This window comes from Arvicola amphibius, chromosome X (assembly GCF_903992535.2).
Source record: "Arvicola amphibius chromosome X, mArvAmp1.2, whole genome shotgun sequence".
Taxonomy (NCBI): Eukaryota; Metazoa; Chordata; class Mammalia; order Rodentia; family Cricetidae; genus Arvicola; species Arvicola amphibius.
In genome coordinates, this window is record NC_052065.1 from 51188358 (window position 1) to 51210213 (window position 21856).

The following is a 21856-nucleotide window of genomic DNA, read 5'->3' on the forward strand; positions in this document are numbered from 1 at the left end:
GGAGTAGACAGAACAGAATGCTGGGAAGGGAAGTTAATAAATCGCCATGCTTCTGCTCTCTGAGCCAGATGCCGTGCCTCTCCTCAGGGAGACAGATGCAACGAAGCTCCAGCCCAAGATTGACGTATGTTAGAATCTTCCCGGTAAGGCACCACTTCGTGGTGCTACACAGATTAGTAGATATGGGTTAATCAAGATGTGAGTAAGAGGCTGAAACTAATAGGCCAGGCAGTGTTTAAATGAATGCAGTTTGTGTGTTGTTATTTTGGGGTATAAGCTTGCTGGTGGCCTGGAGCCGGGCGGCAGGAAGCCGGCCCACAGCTCATCACTACAGAAGTTTCTTCATTAACCAATGAAATCAACTCAAACAGAAGACCCTCCCACATCACAAAGCCAATAAGAATCACTAAACTATTTAAAGGAAAAGGCATTACACTCTGTACTAAAAGTCTAAGTTTACCTTAAGTATGATTACCTGGTTGATTGTATGGATCTTCATAAGCATCCAGCCAATAAAATTGAAATACTTGTTCATCATCTGCCCCTTTTACTAATGGGAGGTGATTGGAATCCACCTGAACTTCCTGAGCTACGAAACTGCTTTCATCCTCCTGATCCATTTCCCAACAAGACACATCTGGGAGAAAACTTTCTCTGCAGAAATCACATTTTCAAAAACTTTATAATCCAACAGAATAATTAGAGTACTATTTTTCTGAAATATTATAAAATGTACTTACAAGAAAGATGTGATCCCTTTTTTAGGATCTGCCTCATGTTTCACCCTCTCTACTGGCTCATTCTCTTGGTCACAAGTCTTGGCAGTCACAGGCTCCCCATCTACCTCCTCAGCTTCCATGGGCTCATCAAAGTCACCATCTTCAAACTCCATTATCCCTGATTCCTGCTCATCTTCTGGACACTCTGTTTGGGCCAGCTCTCCTGTAAACATCACCATATGTTCCCATCACATGCTAGTGTCATGGGCCACAAAGCTTACTCTACATTGAAACAGCCTTTTCCTACGTTATATTTCTCTTTAATCTTCAGGTTGGATGCTTTTAATTTTTACTACTACAAATTCAACCTTTCGTGATTAGATGTGCCACCTTCAAAATTACCTCCACCCCTATATCACCAAGCCTCTATGTATTGCAGTTACTGTTCAACAACTTGTACTTTTGCCTGACATGAGACTTACCAGCAAATTCAGCACATTTAAGAGGAATGGGAGTTAACAGAGGTTCCTTCCTAAGGACAGGGGAAGCAGGTTTTCCTGAAGGAATTGCCTGTAAATGTTTTTAAGTGTTTAGTCAGTTAGAACTGCATACTAAAAATATGCAACTGTCCTACCTTGGCCAAAGATAATGACAGTTCCCACTTATAAAAAGATTTGTGTATTATTAATGTAATGGCTTCAATTATTTTACTGTTACCTGGATTTACACAAAAAAATACTTGTTTCCAGGAAGAAAATTATTGCATTTAACACAGTTGTAATACCTATAATAAACATGTACTAGTTACTACAAAATTTACTACAAAAATGCAGGCACATGCTATTTTTGAAATACATGAAACGATATATTGAATGGAAGTTCTAATTTAAAAGAAACAAAACAAATTCAAAATCATCATCTCCCCTTCATATAGGCAAATAAAACAAATTTAAAGCAGAACAATGTTCCTACAGAGTTTACCTTAGGGGTGTGCACTGAGAAAGGATTGAGCAAAACTCCAGTGGATCTTTTTTTCTTTGGTATCAATACAGGTGGTGGAGATATTTGAGGTATCTAAAAGGAAAGAGAAGACAGACATTTCATTGTCATGCCTGATTTATCACATAACAGAAAAAGTACATTTCTTTGCTTATACCTAATAAGTGTTTTTCCTTCCCTGCCCCACAAACAGGATCCATGCTTATGTACTGCAGTTACTATAGCAATAATACTACAGAAATCACTAGAAAACCAGAATATTTAATCCATCCCTAATTATTTTTCTTTCAAAAATTTAACATACTCTCTTCACTTACTCTTTCAGGTATTACATTTAACATCAAACAAAATAGAACTACAGTGTTGGTATTAGTCAATCAGTAGTCACTTAGAAAGAAGTGCACCTCTAAACAAAAGCTTAGTCTTTATGAGATATGGCCAAATCGCAAAATTCACAGTGTAAATGAGCCTGTTTGAGTTCTATCAAAAGCAGCTCACTTACTCTTCCTTCATTCCCACTCAGCATTCAGAAAGGAGCTCTCATGCCTGTGTGCAGATTGACAGGCTTCAATCTATTTATGGAACATACACTATAGCAACAAAATACAAGCATTGAAAATTCACAGAACCAACTACTGGGTGGATTCCTACTACTTCCAACACACACCCACACAGGCCATCTACATAATCCTAGAGCAGTAACAGTTGGAAACTCCTCACCTAAAATGGTGAGAAGAAACCTAAAAAACAGTAAGAAGAAACTAATTTGTGGTATTTTATTTTCTTTTTTGTATGTGGGGGGGATTTTGTATGTGCATGTTTGGTGGTATGCTGGCATATTTCTTTCTAGTGAGTTTGTTTTGTATAATTACTGAACTGTTTTTTCAATCTATGCCCCTGCATCTTATAACTCCAGGAAATTCACTTACCTCAGTGTTCAGATCCTGTAGAATGTCACCTAGCAGATCATCCTTGGACAAGTCTACTGCTTTCTGTATATTATATAAAAATTTTTTACAAGGGCAAATGAGATTCTGGATTGAACTTTTTCATGCAGACCATACATACATTTCTGAAAGGAAGAACCTGATCCCATCAGTCCTTCACTGCTCACTCTCATCTACTATTCAGATTTTAACAATCACCTGTGCATATCCAATTAAATTTATACTCCCAGCCTCTATTTTTATCTTTACTCCGTAATTCTTGCTTGTCAATAAAATTAAAGAAATTGTCATTTCAGCATTTCTATTCAATTTTCTTTTGTCTCCTAAGTTCAAACCACTGAGGTACCTATATTCACATAAAACCTAAATTTATCTTACTAAGTGCAATTCATAGAACGTTACTCAAACATGTATTGAGCACATACAATTTGGACAATGAAAAATTAATTTCATTTCATTTCATAGAGGGGAAAACACAATATAAGGAAACCTGAAACTCACATCTGCAGTTTTCTTCCCAGCACTAGCAATGAACATTGCCTTGATATTGTTTGGTTTTGTCACTGAAGGTTTCTTTACATCCTTCCTGTCCTTTCTGTGTGCTCTGCCATCACTTCCTATTGAAATAAAATGTATTCAGAAACACGAGCTAGATGGAAAACTAAAGCCTAGTTGCAGTCACTCATTGTCTGTATATGAGAACTTACGAATAAACTAAGAACTCAAAATACAAAATTGGGAAATTCTGCAGAAGGTACACAGGAAAGAGTCTTTTAAATGAGATAAACTGAAGAAAAATGAAGTCTGAATTATGAGAAGCATTGAAATATGATGAGTTAAATATCAGGGGGAGGGGCAGGTGACTAGTTGTTGTAGAAGGTGACTGCTCTTTCGTTTCCCAAACACTCAGACCCAAATAATCACAGAGAAACTATATTAACTGCAATACTGTTTGGCTAATAGCTTAAGCATATTTCTAGGTAGCTCTTAATTCTTAAATTAACCCATTTCTATTAATCTGTGTATCACACGAAGCTGTGGCCTATCAGTAAGGTTCCAGCCAGCACGTCCTTCTCCTTAGGTAGTTAGTTACATGGTGTCTGACTCTGCCTACTCTCTATATATATCTGTTTGGATCTCCCAACTGGCTTTGCTCTGCTAAGCCATTGGCCAAAACATCTTTATTCATCAACCAATAAAGTAACATACACAGAAGGACACCCCACATCAGTTAGTAGAAATGCAAAGCTTTTGCAAAGGGGTTAACTTGCTGTCTTCCTTCCCACAAAAATAAGGCAATAAAGATAATCTGGAACCAACAGCACCTGGACACATGCTCTATGATGTATCAAAACTGAGTGGCACAAGTGTACTTGCTCATTCAAAGAGAACTTTTGTCATCTGTCTTTCTTTGTGGGCATGACTAAATCACCTAAGAACTTTTCTAACACTGTCCATTTTAATATCATTTTCTGATTCATTCCAAAAATATAAACCTAAAAAGAAACTAGAATGACCAATTAACACACCAAAATGACAAATTTAAAAATAAACAACACAAGTATCTTGGTGGTGCTCAAAATTTTTAATAATCTATTTCTTTTATTCTTTTTTTGCTTTTCTAGACAGGTTTTCTCTGTGTAACCTTGGCTATCTTAGAACTCACTCTATAGACCAGGCTGGCCTGGAATTCTGGAACTCAGAGATCCGCCTGCCTCTGCCTCCCCAGTGGTAGGATTAAAGGCATGTGCCACCACACCTGGTTGAAATTTTCATATATATACACAATATATCTAAATGATATCTAACCTACAACTCCCTTGCCCCAGACCCTCCAACATATCACTCTCCCAATTTCATGTCCTTTTCTGCTATAACCCACTGAGTTCAATTAATGTTGCCCATATCTACATCAATGTGATATCAAAATTCAGGCTTTATTCTCCCCCACAAAGATTTCTAGTCTCCTTCCTATGGCAACATTCAACTGTCTTTTTTGTTTGTTTGTTGTTGTTTGGTTTGGTTTTTATTTTTATTGAAAATAGATTCTTCTCTCATACATACATTCCGACCACAGTTCCCCTCCTCCACTCCTCACAGCTCCTCTCCATCTCCCCTCTCTCCTAGACCCACTATCCCTCCTCTCCACTTCAGAAAAGAGCAGGCCTCCAAGAGATGACAGCCAAAAATGATAAAACAAGATACAATAAGACAAGGCAAAGCCCTCCTATCTCAAAAGCTTGACAATATATTGTTAGCAAGGCTTTGGGAAAACAGATACTTGTATACTGGTTATAAAAATGCATAACTCCTATAAAGAACATGATTGGGCACAATAGTCCAGGGTTGTAATCCTAGCATTCAATAACCTGGGTCAGGAGGACTCAAGCTGAAACTGAAAGAGCTTGAGTTCAAAAATAACCTGTGCTATGTAATGAGCCCCTAAGTGGCAGCTCACACCTGTCTAATTCCAGTTCCAGGGCTTCTGACACCCTCATACATTTGTACAGGTAGAACATCATGAACATAAAATAATAATAAACCTAAAAATAGAGAGAGATGGGTTAAGGGCACTGCTGTTCTTCCAAAGGACTCAAGTTAAATTCCCAGCATCTACATGATCACAACCACCTGTATAACTCTAGTTCTGGGGGATCCTATGGTCTCTTCTGGCCACTATGGGCACCAGGCATGCATTTGGTGCAGACATACATATAAACAAAACATGAACAAACATTCAAAATAGACAGAGGCTAGAAAGATGGTTTAGAAGTTAAGAACACTTGTTGCTCCCAAAGAAGACCCAGTTCAGTTCCCAGCTTCCACATGGTGGCTCACAACCATCCATAACTCTAGTTAAAGTTCCAGGGGATCTGATGCCTGCTTCTGACCTCCATGGGCATCAGGCACACAAGTAGTACACATTCATACATGCAAGCAAAATACTCATATACACTTAAAATAAATAAATCTTTTTAAAAAAACTTTTAAGATAATTTAAAAAGCTTTCATGTACACTTACTCTATAAGCCAGGAACTTCATTTCTAGGAATTTTCCAGGAGGAAGGCACAGAGTTACCAGATATGGTACTATTTATAATAGCAAATTATTGAGTCCTTCCAAGTTCATTGAAAGGAGTGAATACTTACACCAAGAAGCAGCCACATGCTGCTTTGCAGCTACAGACACATAAACATGAAGGAAAGATTTCTACATACTCTACATATCACACTAGAGTGATTTTCAGGGAACCTCGCTATGTGAAATAAAACATGGAAAGTAACTATGTAGACATTATCTTTTATATAACAAAATAAATCAAAACAATACACAAAATTCCTGGTATATAGCCTTCCAAACAAAAAATACTCAAGCAAAAACTTGAACACAATGTTCAAAGTGCAATAAGGACAATAAACAAAAGATGGAAAAAACACAGATGCCCACCAACTAATTAAGAGATAAACAATATGTGATGTGTGTGTATATCACATAATAGTATATTATTCATTTATAAAAATAAAGTACTAGCACATGCTATAACATGAATGAAATAAATTAGCAACATTATGCTAAGTCAAAGAAGTCAGACCCAAAAGGTCAATTATTGTATAATTCCATTTATATGAAGTGTCCTAATAGAATAAGCAAACCCAGAGATATAAAGTACATCAATAGCTGCCAAGCACTGAAGGAATATAGGGGGTAACTTCTTAATGAGAATTGGGTATGCATCTAAAGTGAAGCTACTCTGGAATCAGATAGTAGAAATGGCTGCACACATTGCAAATTTACTAAAAGTGATGAATAATATATTTTTATGTGCCTGGACTGTGAAAACTGTAGGATATTTGTGAAAACTTTAAGACAAGAGAATTATACAAAGGTCTTTAGATTTTCATTGACATCATTTGGAACAATGTTTAAATGCCAATTAACAAAACTCAGGCTTTAAGAGTGAGTACAGAGAGGTCAATAGAAGTTTGAAACAAACAAGAAAGACTTCATGAGAAGGCTTTAATCTCACCACTATAGGTTAGTAGGATTTATTCAGAAATACAGGGAAAAAAGTATAATACTGATATGGCGTTCTTTAGTGCTTTATTTTACTGTGCTTTCTCATTGATTTCTTTTCACTGCAACGTAGTTGATATACTTTTCTACCTCTATGGTATGCAGCCAATACATGATGAGGTGATTTCAAATACAGTTAGTTGACCTTTTACTTCTGGCCAAAATTCTGTGACTTTTCTATAAATTTTAAAGTAAATTGTTGGATCCTATTTCCCTTCCTAAGCTCTTCTGATCTTACCAGGCTTCTGGCAAAGGATAATGTAATATTGATAAGCTGTAGGTATATGGTGGCACAAAACAAGAAGTAAAAATTTCTAAGACTGTTTTCTAGAATCTCAAAACTTGTCTTCACTGATATCTAATCAAGAAGAAAAAATAATACAATCATGGAAACACAATGATGACTCCTTCAACTCAAGAAAAACTGCATACATTCTTTGTACTGGCTACAGTGATCAAAACTGGGGCAACTGGGACATAGGTCCTTTCTCTGAGATACTTCCTGTCCATTCCAACTTCCTACTACACAGCTGGCAAAATTAAAATTTAGACGTGATGAGATCAGGTCAAGATCGAGTCAAAATGATACAATTAACAACACTGCCATAATTCAAGCATAACCTCTATACCTCAGTAGCAATGAGTACATCCATTCCCCAGATTTGAATATAATCCCCCACTTAAAAAGAACCAAGATTCTAGGGAGAAACAGCCAATTGCAGGTTTATGACAGAAGTGTACAAGATAGGGCCTGAAAAATCATCTTTGCTCTAAAAGCTGGGCAATGTTCAAAGACTAGCAGGACCCTGTCAAATGATGATTAAAAGAACTCCATTAAAGTGTGAACCTCAAAGGGAAAAATGAAAGACCACTTGCTATGAAAGCAAGATGACCCAAGTTCAAATCTCCAGCACACTCATAATAACCAGGTATAGCCTTGCATGCCTGTAACCCCAGTGCTGATAGGAAAATGAATAGATTCAGAGAGTTCACTGGACAGCCAGCATGGCCAAAAACAGCAGACTTCAGACCCTGTTTAAAAGAATTAGGTGAAGGGTGAAAAGGGAAGATACCCCAGGGTCTTTCTCTGACCACTGGCATACTCACCCACACTTGAGCTCAGCAGCCAACACACACAAAAGGAAACTAATGGATACTAAACTTTAATGATGTATTTCTCAGAAATGTCCAATTTCAAAGTCATAAAATAAAAGAATAGAGAAGCAGGGTGCAGTGATACCCAAAATGCTTAATGAACCATGAGGCTTAGGCAAAAGGATTACTAGAGTTCAAGAGTTTGATAGCAGCCAGAGTAACATAGCAAGCAAGAGCTTATTTCAAAAAGCAATTAAATGAATGATTTAAAAATAAAAAGGAGAGAATCACCAATAGCTACTCAAAGCATTTGGTGAAGTTTTGTGAGGAAATAGGCTATATACAATATATATGGCTTAAAATCATCCAGTACCTTCATGACTACAAAAGGGAGAAAGAAAGTTTTGCAAGTAATCTGACATTATCAGCTTAACTAAGAAATCAAACTTATCAATAAAAGGGAACAAATGATATCTGATCAAAGGGAAGGTCTCTACTGCTATAGATGTTGTCACATTTACTCTGAAGTATTTCTTTACTGTTGCCAAAATATCTAACCTGAACTTAAGAACAAAGAAACAATCAGACAGGGCGGTGGTGGCACACACCTTTAATCCCAGCACTTGGGAGGCAGAGGCAGGCAGATCTCTGTGAGTTCAAGGCCAGCCTGGTCTACAAATTGAGTTCTAGGACAGCGAGAACTGTTACACAGAGAAACCCTGTCTTAAAAAAAAATTTAAAAATTAGGGGAGCCAAGGAGATGGCTCATTAGGTGTCAGCACTTGCTGAATAAGCCTGACATCCTGAATTCAGTTCCTAGAACCCAGGTTTAAAATATCTGGGGTAGGGTAGCATGCATCTATAATTGTAGCACTCCTCTATAATTCTAGCACTCCTACAGTCAAATGAGAGGCTATGGTAGAAAAATCAGCTAGGATGGGGTTCAGCTAACCTGGAAGTCGTAACAGGCAATCAACAGATTGAGATGCTGCCTCCAAGCAAGGTGGAAAGAAATAACCAATTCCCAAAATGTCCTTTGATCTCGAAATGGACACTGGTACAGACATCCCAGTGCATGCATATGCCCCCTCCCTCTGTCCCTTTCTCTTTCTCGCACACACACACACACAAATAAATATGTCAATAAATGTTTTAATTATAAAAAATATTTTTGAGCTAATTAGAAATTTTTTCTATAGACATCATATTAGAAAATACCATGAAAATGGTGCTATGGTTAAACAGACAAGCATCCTTACTCTTAGAAAGCCACTGCTGCAGTTTAAAAAACTCACCACAAAAGTCTTTGTATTTGTGGTTAGGAAAAGGGAAAGGAAGCAAATGTATAAAATGTTAATCACAAATGAGGATCATTTAAAATTTCAACTAAAGCAAGTTGATTCCCCAACAGGCTCATTCATCCTTTTGACACGGCAACATATTATCATCTACATGACGTTTTTATCTACTAAATTCACTACTGATTATCACCACACTTTACAAGCTAACTACAACAAATGCATCATGTTTTAAGGGAGTTTACAGTTTTGTGTTGAATTGCCTTCATAATTACCTTGGTATATAAACCCTTGTTTCTACTATACTATATTAAAGGGCAAATATTCTAAATACATCACTTCAATAGGAATTAAAAGACATTACTTATTGTTGCATCCTTTAAAATCTGCAATTCGAAAATTACTAAAGAACTAAAAATTTTAAAATAAGAAAAACATCAAAGTCTTTGGATAATGGGGATATAATACGTTTATTTCCTCCTAGAATTTTGCTTCTTACTGATACAGATATGAATAATTTGCATTGGTATAGATTTTGCTTTATTGATAGAGATTTAAGGTCAATTTTGTTATATGTATATGTATTTCTGATACTGATTAAGGTATTGTGATTGTGTAGTTCATTTAAAATGTAATGTATAATTAGGAAATATAGGTTGTTGATGGATAGTCATCAATAATAGTTAAGCTTGTAGTCATGTTAGATTTTCTATATAGAGAGAGATATATTTCAGTTAGATAGACATTCTTCATATCTTTCAAAGACTGCAAAATATGGCATTTAATGTTTTAATAACGTAGAAATTTTCATGATAATGAGACACATCTGCTCCTGGCAGCACCAATCTACTTTAAGAAGATGATGGGCATCGAAGAGGATCCTTATGGAGTTTGATAGCCATTTGGGCAAGAAACTGCTCTTGCCTGGACTATTGCATAAACTGGACACAGAGAACCCTCAGAGAGAGGACTGCTGAACTTGCCTAAAGGTGAGATGATTCTTTGGGGTTCCTGATTCATGAAAGAGTCTGCGAGACATTCTACAGGACACAGCAGATACTGACTGAACTGCCTTTGAAATTTCCTGCTTTATGGAAATGTCTGCTGGAAACTATGCGTCTATAGGCTGAAGATGGATGCCCCAATGGTACAAAGGAACTTTGGGTGACTGTCCAGGCAGCAAGATGTCTCTGTGATTTCTAGAGTTTTGTAAGTTGCTTACTTCTCATTTACTTAGGTAATATTATATCCTTCTGGAGTCTTTGATGGAGTTGAAGAATAGATAGTTGTACTTTTCCTTAGTTATGATAAAAGATAAAGTAGATATAGATATTGTAACTGTAATTCTTACTTGATAACTGTTTTGTTATATGTAATTTTACTATGTTAATGTTAAAGCCTTTTTTGTTTTAACAGAAAAAGGGGAAATGATGGAGGATTCTCATTGGCTAATAAACAAACTGCCTTGGCTTTTTGATAGGGCAAAATTTAGATAGGTGGAGTAGACAGAACAGGAAAAAGGAAGTGAGGTAGATGGCTCAGACAATTGCCCCGCCTCGCCTCTCTGAGCAGACTGCCATGCCTCTCCTTAGGGAGAGAGATGCAATGAAGCCAGCCACCAGGTCAGACGTGCTGAATCTTTCCCGGTAAGACACCATTCGTGGTGTTACAAAGATTATTAGATATGGGTTAGTCAAGATGTGAGTAAGAGGCTGAAAATAATGGGCCAGGCAGTGTTTAAAAGAATACAGTTTCTGTGTAATTATTTTGGGGCATAAGCTAGTCAGGAGGCCGAAAGCAGGGTGGCGGGAATGCAGCCCACAGCTCCTCACTACATCTTACATGTAATTTTTCTACCCAACTGTTTCTCTATTAGAACATACTCTCAAAGCCAGACTGTATCAGAATACCAACTCACTCCAAATTTTAGGCAATTCTTCAAATCTCAAAATGGCATCTCTCAAAACAAAACATAGGTACCTTTCTCAGATATGTCAAGTGCATCATCCTCAAGGTCATCATCAAAAATTTCTCGGCCATCTTCCACATAGCCTGTACCATCTGAAAGAATAAAATTTAATATTGAAATTAATTTCTAACAGTGGTCCAAAGCTGGGCATGGTGGTGCATCTCTGTAATCTCAGTACTTAGGAAGCTAAGGCAGGGAGACTGCAGGTGTGAGGCCAGCTGGAATTACAAAACAAGCTGAAGGTCAACCAGGGCTACAGAATGAAAGCCTGCCTCAAAGTAACAAAAAATAAAAAGTGAACAATAATATTTTATTCATGGCTCAAAAAATTAAAACCCAAACACTTACATACTCAATTTTTCTGGTATGTTCCAATTTGTTTGGTGGAATTCTGTTCAAACGGGTATTAGAAAAGGTATAGTAGCATCCACACAGCAGATACAGAGTCAAACCCTAAAGATACATAGCATATCTAGCTAGGTGAGCTAAAGAAATGATCTGACACACAGGACCAAAAAAAGGCTGCTTTATAGTCATTTTGTTCCATGAAAGAAAAGGAAATATCACAAGCCCTGAAAGGCACCCTAATTTCCATGGGAAGACTAGTCACATAGTTGACCAATTACAGAAATAGGAGTCATGAATATAGTCTTCATCTCTTTCCTCTGGTCAATATTCTCATGCCAGAAAATCAGAACCTACGCCGGGCAGTGGTGATGCCACCTTTAATTCCAGCACTCGGGAAGCAGAAGCAGGTGGATTTCTGTGAGTTTGAGGACAGCCTTTTCTACATAACTAGTTCCAAGACAGCCAGAGATACATAGTGAAACCCTGTCTCCAAAAAAGAAAAGAAAAGAGAAGGGAGGGAGGGAGGGAGGGAGGGAGGGAGGGAATCAGAACCTAGAACCTATAAGCAGGAAGCAATGAGCTTTATACAAAAACAAAAAGACCACTCTTCAAGATATTTTCTGTGGCTCAAATTACATCTCATACCTACAACCTGCTGTATTCTTCACAGCAACTCTGGAAGATAGTCTCTTATCTCTATACCACAGTCAAAAATCTTGTGGCTTAGGGGATATTAACTGACTTACCCAAGACTAGATGGAAAGCATATATCTTAATTCTACAGGCTATGGGACTGTGTGTTGGATCCACAGATTGGTAGTTCTTCATTATTCCCTTTTTAGAGGAAGACACTGATGATTGAACCCAATGACCCAAGCATTCCCTCTCAATTCCTACATGGTCAGTCATGTCCTGGGAGGTATTCTTCGGTATGTGCCTATTAGTTTCTAAATGGCTCTTAAGTAGACTTCCTATTTTCATGCTTCCTCATTTTCAAAACACTATGGAAAATGTAAACAAAAATATGTAGCAATGCTGTGACAGCATATATTGACTGTCAGCCAAAATAACAGGATACAGAAGCACTTAGTAGATAAGCCTCTGGGCATGCCTGTGGGAGCTTATCTAGATTAAGGTTAACTAATGTGGGCAGACCCATCAAGTATGGGCAGCACCATTCCATAGAGACCCTGGACTTAAAAAGAAGGAAGCAAACAGAACACAAAGCATTCCCCCCTCTCCTTCATGACTGCAGATACAATGTCACTTCCCAAGGATGATGGACTACAGCCTCAAACTGTGTCCTAAATGAGCCTTACCTTCCTTAAGTTGTTTTCATCAAGTATTTTATCACAGTAAAGAAAAAGATAACTAATGAAACTGCCTCACATCTCCTCAGGCATAGCAACTGCCCCACATGACAATCGATAAGTAACTAACACAGTGCCTAGCAGGCAATTTCCTCCCACATACCATCATCCACGATCCAGTCATCATCCTGCCGTGCCTGAACCAGTTTCGAATACTGCTCTTCATCAACTTCTTCATAAACACTTGTGAGGTCCTCAACCTGCCATTACAAAGTTTATGGAAAAGCTTCAAATGGAGTGAAAGTGTTAAACAATTCTGATGAAAAGAAATTGTCAAATTGAAACTGGAATGGCAGGCTGATAGAGTAGCTGCAACCAAATCATGAGTTCTGACATTCAACACCACTGCAGGGTTTTCCTTAAATAGACATCAATTAACTTAGTATTCCTTTTAGGTGGGTGTTAACATAAGATATTAAATGATTCCATTAGCATAATACACTTGTCACACCATCAATTACTCATCTACTCCATAAAAAACAAACTGAATTATAGCCAATTCTTTATTAGCTGCTTTGGGGATTGTTCACAGAATTTCTAGACTACTTTTTCCTATACTTAACAAATGCATAAGGCATAGTGTACCCTTTCACACTAACTGATAAATGCCCTGCAAAGATACTAATTTTAGTAACGGTTCAATTAACTGAATAAAATTCAAAGGAAATACCTTATTCGTGCCCTCCAAAAATGAGCAAAACAAATTCGCTCTTTATTCTGTAGGCAAAGAAGAAATGGTTTTTGAATGATCTGTTTGTCCTACCAAAAATCCTCCCTGAATTTCAGGCCTTGAAAGTGAATGAGGATCTAAGTGGGAAGTCCGGTGAAAGTAGTGAATTCTCACATCATACTAGCCCACAAATATAAACATATCAGACCACCTCTGCACAGTTAAAGCAATAAAAGCACAGGTGCACACCGCTGCTGCAGCTACCCATGGTGATAGGCCACTACCTGCCTGACTGGAAATATGGCATGCCTCATTTACAATTGCCCCCTCCTGGCTTGGTGGTGGTGGCAATGCCTGTAATCCCAGTACTCGGGAGGCAGAGGCAGGCAGATCTCTGTGAGTTTGAGGCCAGCCTGGTCTACAGAGCGAGTTTCAGGACAGGCAAAACTGTTACACAAAGAAACCATGTCTTGGAAAAAAAACTGCCCCCTCCTTAGGAGTCTGTCTTTTTGTAAGGGGAAATATACTAGAAAAGCTAAGATCTTAGGAAAAAACTTGGAATACAGAGTCTTGAAAGCCTAACGGATAACAGCTAACTAGATTTCCACTATAAGGAATAACAAGCAGGATGGGACTAAAAAAAGACGGATCAGTGCTTAAGAGGGTCTGAGTTTAGTTCCTAGCACCCACATAAGATGGTTTAGAACCACCTATAACTCCAGTTCCAAGAGATCTAACGGGCCTCCAGGGGTACCTGCAGGCACATGTGCAAACACAAAGGCAGACACACACATATACATAAATAAAAATACATACTTTTAAAAGACACAAGGAAACTTTCTCATTCTATCTTCTGCATGTGTATTACTGAGGATATAACCCGGGGCTTTGCTCTTGTTAGGCAAGTACTCCACCACTGAGCCATACTCTGAGTCCAGCAGACTATCTTTAAAAAGCACACTGCTACTGCCCATCATGAACTCTTTTTAGAACAATACATGTATAAAGGGACTCAGCCACATAACACCAACATCTGAAATGCCCCAGAGAACTCCTTTACAGAAATTCCTACATTTAAAAATGCTTTACTCACAGGACAGTGGTGGCACCCACCTTTAATCCAAGCACTCAAGAAGCAGTGGCAGGAAGAACTCTGTGAGTTCAAGGCCAGCCTGGTCTACAGAGGAAGTTTCAGGACAGCCAGAACTACACAGAGAAATCCTGTCTCAAAAGCCTAACCTCACCCCCCCCAAAAAATTTACTCCTGTTTCACCATAACCCTTTTAGCAACTCTTTATGATACCATAGCCTCACTTAACTTGAATGGTGTCAATGGCAAAATCCTTTCTATTTGGCTAATACCCCAATACAATATAGGCCAGAATTAAATGTGACTATTCCCAAGACAGATCACCTAGGTTCAAATAAAGACCCTTCCACTAGGCTCTCACTAACCTTCCTGTGCCCAGTTACCCCACCTGAAAAGTTTGTTAATCATACTATCTATTTCGTATGATCACTGAGAAGATTTAATAAAAAGCATATCGGTAAAAGCACTTCGAATATGTGTTAACACAGAAAATATATTAGTTGCTATTATCTTCTAGTATTTGTTTATCTCTTCTCACTATTGGCAGTTAAGATGTTCAAGAATATGGAAGGTGAGGCTAGACAATGTTGTGCATTCTGATTTTGACCTACAGGCTATAAACAATGGTTAAAAAACAAAACAGTCAAGAGTATCCCATTCAATCTTACCAACAATAAGGTCCAAATCTCCAATGCTAATCCCCAGCAAATGAGCTTAAGAACAATTCTGAGAAAGTGCTTAGCTAGACAACTTAATATAATAAAATTAAAAGCACTTCTCATTTCCCTTAAGGGTCATGCATATTATGTGAAATAAGAGCATAACACGGGTGTAACTACTTTTACTTTAAAAATGGCATGCAAAATTCCAGACAACAACTTTAAAGGGTCTAGTACTCTCCATAATCTGTAAATCTACCTAATGTCCACATATGTCCACTATTATGTTCTAAGAAACATGAGCCAGGCCTAGTGATACAGGCCCGTAATTCTACTTACTAGAAAAACTCTATGGCATTAGGATTACAAATTCAATGTCAGGCAGTGGTGGCACATGTGTTTAGTCCCAGCACTTGGGAAGTAGAGGCAGGTAAATCTCTATGAGCTTGAGGCCAGTCTCATCTATAGAGTGAGTTCCAGGATGGCCAGGATTGTTACACAGAGAAACCCTGTAACACTGTTTCAAAAAACAAAAAAGGGAAAAAAGGGTTATAAGTTCAAGACCACCATGAGCCATGTAGTGAACTCCAATCTCAAAACACAAAGTGAAAAAAGGTCTAGGAACACAGCTCAGTAGTAGAATGCTTGCCCAGCATGTAAGAGGTCCTAGGTTCTATCTTTGGCCTCCCTACTCTGAAAAAATATTTTAAATATATTAATATTTCTAACGAGGTGTAAGTGACACAGGACTGCCTGAAGGCTGTGAAATGAAAGACAGGATTAAAACATTACTTACTTCATATTTATACTTCTCACCAGCTTTAGCCTTTTTCAGTCTCTCTAAAGCTTCTTGGCGTCCTTTCTTTGATTTTTTTTCTCGACGAGCTCGAGAAGCTACAAAACTCGCTGAATCTGACACAGCTGAAAAATAAGCCAAGTTTTATGAGATGTTAAAAATTACCAACCATATCCCCTCAAAACCAAAGGATTGTTTCTGGACAATCATATCCAAGTGAGTATTTTTAGAACGCAAAATAATTCACAAAGCTCATGGTCAAATATGAAGATCCTGTGACTCTACAAAAATTTCCTCTAATTTCCAGTTAGAACAGCTGAATCCAGTTATCTTGTTCACTTCTCTGTAGCTGTGATAAAATACTGACTACAAGGCCCGACATGGTGGCACACTCTTTTGATCCTAGCACCCAAGAGGCAAGGGCAAGTGGATCTCTGGTCTACATAGTGAGTTCCAGGAGAGCCAGGGCTAGCTGTCAGTGATACCCTGTCTCAAAAACCAAAATAATAATAGTAGAAATAATTATAATAAAGCCACTAATCACAAGCAACTTCGAAAAGAAACCGTCTATTTTTTTTTTTTATTTCATGTTAAGTCAGGGAAGGAACCTTGAGTTAGGAACAGAAAAAAAATTAAAGGAATGCTGCTTACTGATTTACTCTCAAAACCACAATCAACTATATCTCCCAGGACCACCTACCCAGGGTTGGCACCTTCCACAGTGGACTGGGCCCTCCCACAGTAATCAATCAAGAAAAGGCCTCCATGGACTTTGCCTACAGGCCAACCTGATATTGAGGCATTTTCTCAACTGAGGTTCCCTTTTCCCAGATGATCCTACTTTGTGTTAAAACTAAGCATCAGTGGAGTGGAGGTGGAGGATTGTGAACAATTTACTATTATGTGAGGTCTTGGGGATGGAACATTACTTGGAATAAGTTCAAAGAGAAACAACACATGGCTCTTGGGTACGTGAACACAATGTATGACTCCTCAGAGTTTGGGTACATGTTTTAAGAATTGAAATGTCTGTGTACTTTACTCCTCAACCAATAAAATCTCCGTTGTGAAAGAGTAAAAAAAAAAAAACACTAAGCAGCACACTAACTAGTTCTAGTCTTCTGCTAAGAGGAAAATCTCAAACTCATGTAGAGAAACATTAAAGATGGATATCAGACTTAATATTTCCATCAGACCATGAGCAACTCAGTGAGTCATAAAGGATAATTTACTTGGTGTTCCATTAGTCAAAACAAAAGGAGTTAAAAAAACATCCATTCTTTGCAAAGTACAAGATGCTAGGAGACAGATGAAAAAGATAGAGTTCCTAAATGCATAGAAATGTACAATCTAACATGGAAGATGAGTAGCGAGGGGCTCTAAAACAATGTTAAGTAGCATATGCCCTGATGGAAGTATAAAGAAAGCACCTGGAATGTCAGAGAAACAAACTGGCTGAAGGAATTTCAAAAGAGCACTCAGAGATTATGATAATATAGGACTGTAGTAAAAATTCACAATGGTTAGAATGCCCTTTGTACAATTATTGAAATATCAAAAGACCTTGGTGTTCAATCATTCAATTTTTGACCATGTACGCTTTGGATCATCACAAACTGGCCAACACACACACACACACACACACACACACACACACACACACACACACACTTCATCCACAGAATTAAGAATTTTATACACATGACAAATGATCAAATCAACAGTGCTGCCTGGCAGCCATGAGTTTAGGCTCAGCATGACTGCCAAATATGTCTCTAAAATGGTTTTATTTTATTTGATACTGATTGATTTACTAAAAGGAGTAATGGCAGAAAATGAGACATTGATAAGAGGCATCCTAAAAACATCCATGCTGGAACATTTGTGACATTAAGCTGTTTGACTAAGTGTCTGACTGAATCGGAAATAATATCTAAAGAATGTGTGTGTATTCAATGTTGGCTATAAATTGTTGAAAACTGTATCTTTAAGATAAAGTGTAATTAGAGATCTTGTTTTCTCCCTAGCTTTCTGGAAATGGAATCTCTGTAGCTTCTCAGTCTATTGTTTGACATTCACATTTGACTTTTAAATATATTTTCAGAAAGGTATTAAGTGAAAATTAAAGAATGCAGATACTTGATGACAGTCACAAAACCTTGGATGTCATTCAAATGATTTAAAAAATCTTGAGCAGGCCTACACGAAAAGGGTCCAGAGATTATTGGGCATAGCCATTAAGAATGAATTCACTGTATTAAATTCGAGATTTTGACATCCACCCCAAACTCTCTAGATCTTAAAACAGATTTACTCCACAGGCAACACTATACCACTGCACAACGTCTGAAATAAAAATACAAATAAGACAGCTTCCTTGTCCCCAAGGTTCTCACAGTCAAGTAATACAAAAGGACCTAAATGGTGCCATAGAAAAAGTAAGAATGCAGTGGAAATGGAGAGAACCATAACTTCAGGAAACTGAGGAAGGTTTCACAGGAGAGATCTCCAGCAAGCCTAAAAAGTAGAAATTTTCAATATCATAAAACAGAATAAAACGTAACAGAAACAGAGGAAGAGACCTGAGCCAAATTACAAAAAGAAGAAAATGAATTGTTTCCAGAAACTGAGAGAAAGCCAGTGTGGAAGCTAATTTCCTTGCAAGAATACACAGCAAGTAGGGAAATTAGAGCCTAGATTCTAGAAATAACAGAACAGATGCCCCAGTTGTGCCATTTTTAGTGGGTGACATGAGACCACCAGTAAGCCACTTAAGCAATGAACATCTGTCTTGTTTTATTACGTTTCACTTTTTTTCTGTGACAGGGTCTCACTAGGTAATCAGGCTGTCCTTAAATGAAGATCCTCCAGCCCCAGCCTCCAAAGTGGTAGAACTGTAGGTATGTGCCTCAATGACAGGCTCACCTTGTTAAGCTGCCTAGTATCTGAAACTGAGAAATTCTCTCCTATGTCTTGAAGATTCACAGAGCCTTTGACCTGCTATAGTGGGTGTTCCTTCCCAGATGCCTTGTAGCTAGGCTATGAACATATAAAATAGTCTCTCCCAATGACTGGTTTTAAATTGAAGGCTAATATCCCAAGGAAGGAGACATGTATTAAGGAAGTTTGCAAAAAATAACTACTACCGAACTGAAAATGTGAGGCCAGTATATCTCAAGGTATAAATTTCACCATCCGATACCTTTCCATAGTTCGCAACGACCTCTTCTCTGGCCCAGTTTTGTAGCACAATGGTAATTAATCACTGTTTCTGGCTAAGCAGCCCCAGACTGGCTTTCCAGTCCTACAGGATCACTGCAAATAACACAGTATCCTAATAAATTTCTTCAATTTAAAGTAACTAGAGTTGGTTCCGGTAGCTGTAGTGCTTCTTGAATGAACCACTATATGGCTTTTTTTTTATCATTAAACTCCCAATCTCTTTTCATACACAGTAAGAGCTACTTATAGATCTTTTAAGACCCTTTCACACTCATGAAAAGGGGAAAACACATCTGCCCCATAAAGCTTAATAATTCTTACATAAAGGTGTAAGAATTAAATAAGAACGGCTATCTTATTTTGTACTTAGCAGTACAGGAGAAATTCAGTGTGCATATGTAAATGCCTAGGGGTGTGTGTATGTGTGTGTGTGTGTGTGTATGTGTGTGTGTATGTGTGTGTATGTGTGTGTATGTATGCATGGCATATATGTATGTAGTTATAGGATAATCAAATACATATACACATACACTCCACACATCACACCTAGTGAATGCTTTGGTCTAGCTTCATAAAGCAAAAATAAAGCAAGCAGTTTCCTCAGGGGGGACTCAGTGTGGCACTACATGTTAATGTTTACTTTCTCCAGTCCATGAAGGCAGAAACCACACCCATTCTACCCGCCATGCTAATGCCAGAGCCTGGCAGAATGCCTATGCCGAGTTCCTACATAATAAATATTTGCTCAACAAACCAATATACCACACTTTCTATCATTAAAGTCTCCAGTGGCTCTCTATGAACAACAACAGCTAATTACACACCTTGGTACTCTCTGCTGCCACTGTTCAGGTGCTCCACCTTCCAACATAAAAACACTGTGTTCTCTTTTTTTAAAAAACAATGTCTCTAATGCTTCATGTAAGCAAGTTAGTAAAAAAGAATAACAATGAGGAACAACACAAAGATTCAAATACTGTTTTCAAACCACCACTTGGAGAAGCTCAACCCTCTCCCAAAGCAGGCAGAGACAGTAACCTGCAGCAGTCTTTCACATAACAATGTTCTGGTCTGCTCTAAAGGAAAAATTCCAGTCACAAGTCCCCAGCAAATACTTAATCAACACTATGACTTAAGAGGGGTCTCAAGATTGCACAGTATCCTCCAAAGCGTGATTTCTTGATGTTCACAGATGGAGTACAGTTTTTTAGGGTGAAGAATGGGCTTGAGACAAATCACTGATGGGGAGGGGGCTGCAGGCTGTTCACGCACCCACATCCCACATTCCATTTGTAATCCAGACTAGTCGACTCTCCAAATATAATTGAGTCTTCACAAATGGGAAAGGCTAAGAAAATCTGAAACCTGTGATTTAAAAGTGATTAGGAAGCAAGAGCTCATTAATGGCGATGCACGGTGAGTGACAGGCCATGTGACGCGGGGCTAAGAAAGTACCTGATTTGAAGTTAGAACTGAAGTTCAGTTACACTTCAGTTGAACGCCGCTGCAAATCAGAAATCAGGCAAGGCCGTCTGCATCTGCGAGTTCTACTTTGGGAAATAACTTCAGGAAATAAAAGATTACTGCTCACAAAATGCCTGATAGCCAGGGCATCCAAAGCGCTACAGCTGATCTTTTTTTCTTTTCTTTTCTTTTCTTTTTTTTTTTTTTTTTTACAAACTTCGCTCAAAATGACTAGACCTGAACACTATTTCTCTGCAGCACTGGAAGAATTTTCCGGTAGAACCTGAAAAGCCCTGACCGTGTAGCGACAAAATGCATCTGTGACAGCACTGGCAGTGCCGTCCTCAATATCACTGCTACCGAGCTCTCTGGGGCTTCCTAGAAACAGAGGCACACGCATGCTCCATCCCGGCCAGACACCTCGGTCCTAGAGGGCAAAAGCCGCCGCCACAGCTGGCCAGGAAGTTGGAACCCGCACGTGCATGCGACTCATCCAAGGACATGAAAAGAGCCATTGAGTGCGGAGCCTGTCACACGAGAAGGGACCCTCCCCCGAAAAGCCCTTCAGCCACTGACCCGGGAGGAAGCCCCGTCCCACAGCCCGAGGGTCTCCGCCCAGAAAGATTAAGGTCACCCGCCAAACAGACCCGAGGGGCGGTCCGAGAGCGCGCCACCTTCCGAATAATCCACAGCGGAGATCCTCCGCTCCCCTCAACCATGCCGCGACCCCCACACTCCCAGCCAGGTGCCCTGAGCAAGGGCTCATGGCTCACCGCTTGCGCCCAGTTCGCCGTCGTCGCCGTGGACTGGCGCCATGCTCGGACAGTCTCCCGGTTCCGCGCCAAGCAGCCCGAAACTGGCGCGGGGGCCGAGATAGGCGCCAGTAGCAAAGCCAATCAGCGGCTCGGAAGGCTGTAGACTTCCGCCCGGAAGGCCACTGACGTGCAGCGCCCGCCGAGCCGCGCCCCGCCTCCGGCCTTCCCGCGGGTGCGCTTTTGGCGCCCTGTGATGACCCCAGAGGGAAAGCGGGAACCAGCGAGGCCTGAGAACTGTGGGGGAAAGCGGTCGGGCGCTGAAAAGAAACCTCCTTAGGGCACTGCGCAGGCGCACGCACGCAGTTTAATTAAAAACCCTG

General features: G+C 39.0%; 1 protein-coding gene across 3 annotated transcripts in view; it reads right to left on the minus strand.

Annotated features, from left to right (window-relative positions):
• The window catches only part of Pola1 (DNA polymerase alpha 1, catalytic subunit), a 323376-nt gene extending 301759 nt beyond the window's left edge, over positions 1–21617 (minus strand). For 2 of the 3 annotated variants that reach the window (XR_005283881.1, XM_038317189.1), the window contains exons 1-10: positions 21495–21617; positions 16036–16160; positions 12924–13020; positions 11114–11194; positions 3167–3282; positions 2648–2710; positions 1701–1793; positions 1202–1289; positions 741–942; positions 476–654 (exon numbers count right to left, since the gene is read on the minus strand). Coding sequence is in view for 2 of the 3 variants with exons in the window: in XM_038317189.1 (XP_038173117.1) it covers positions 476–654; positions 741–942; positions 1202–1289; positions 1701–1793; positions 2648–2710; positions 3167–3282; positions 11114–11194; positions 12924–13020; positions 16036–16160; positions 21495–21537 (1087 nt within the window). In the remaining variant the exon portion in view is untranslated. The remainder of the gene's footprint in view (positions 1–475; positions 655–740; positions 943–1201; positions 1290–1700; positions 1794–2647; positions 2711–3166; positions 3283–11113; positions 11195–12923; positions 13021–16035; positions 16161–21494) is intronic. The other variant, XM_038317190.1, reaches the window with a different exon arrangement.
• Between the last annotated feature and the right edge of the window lie 239 nt (positions 21618–21856).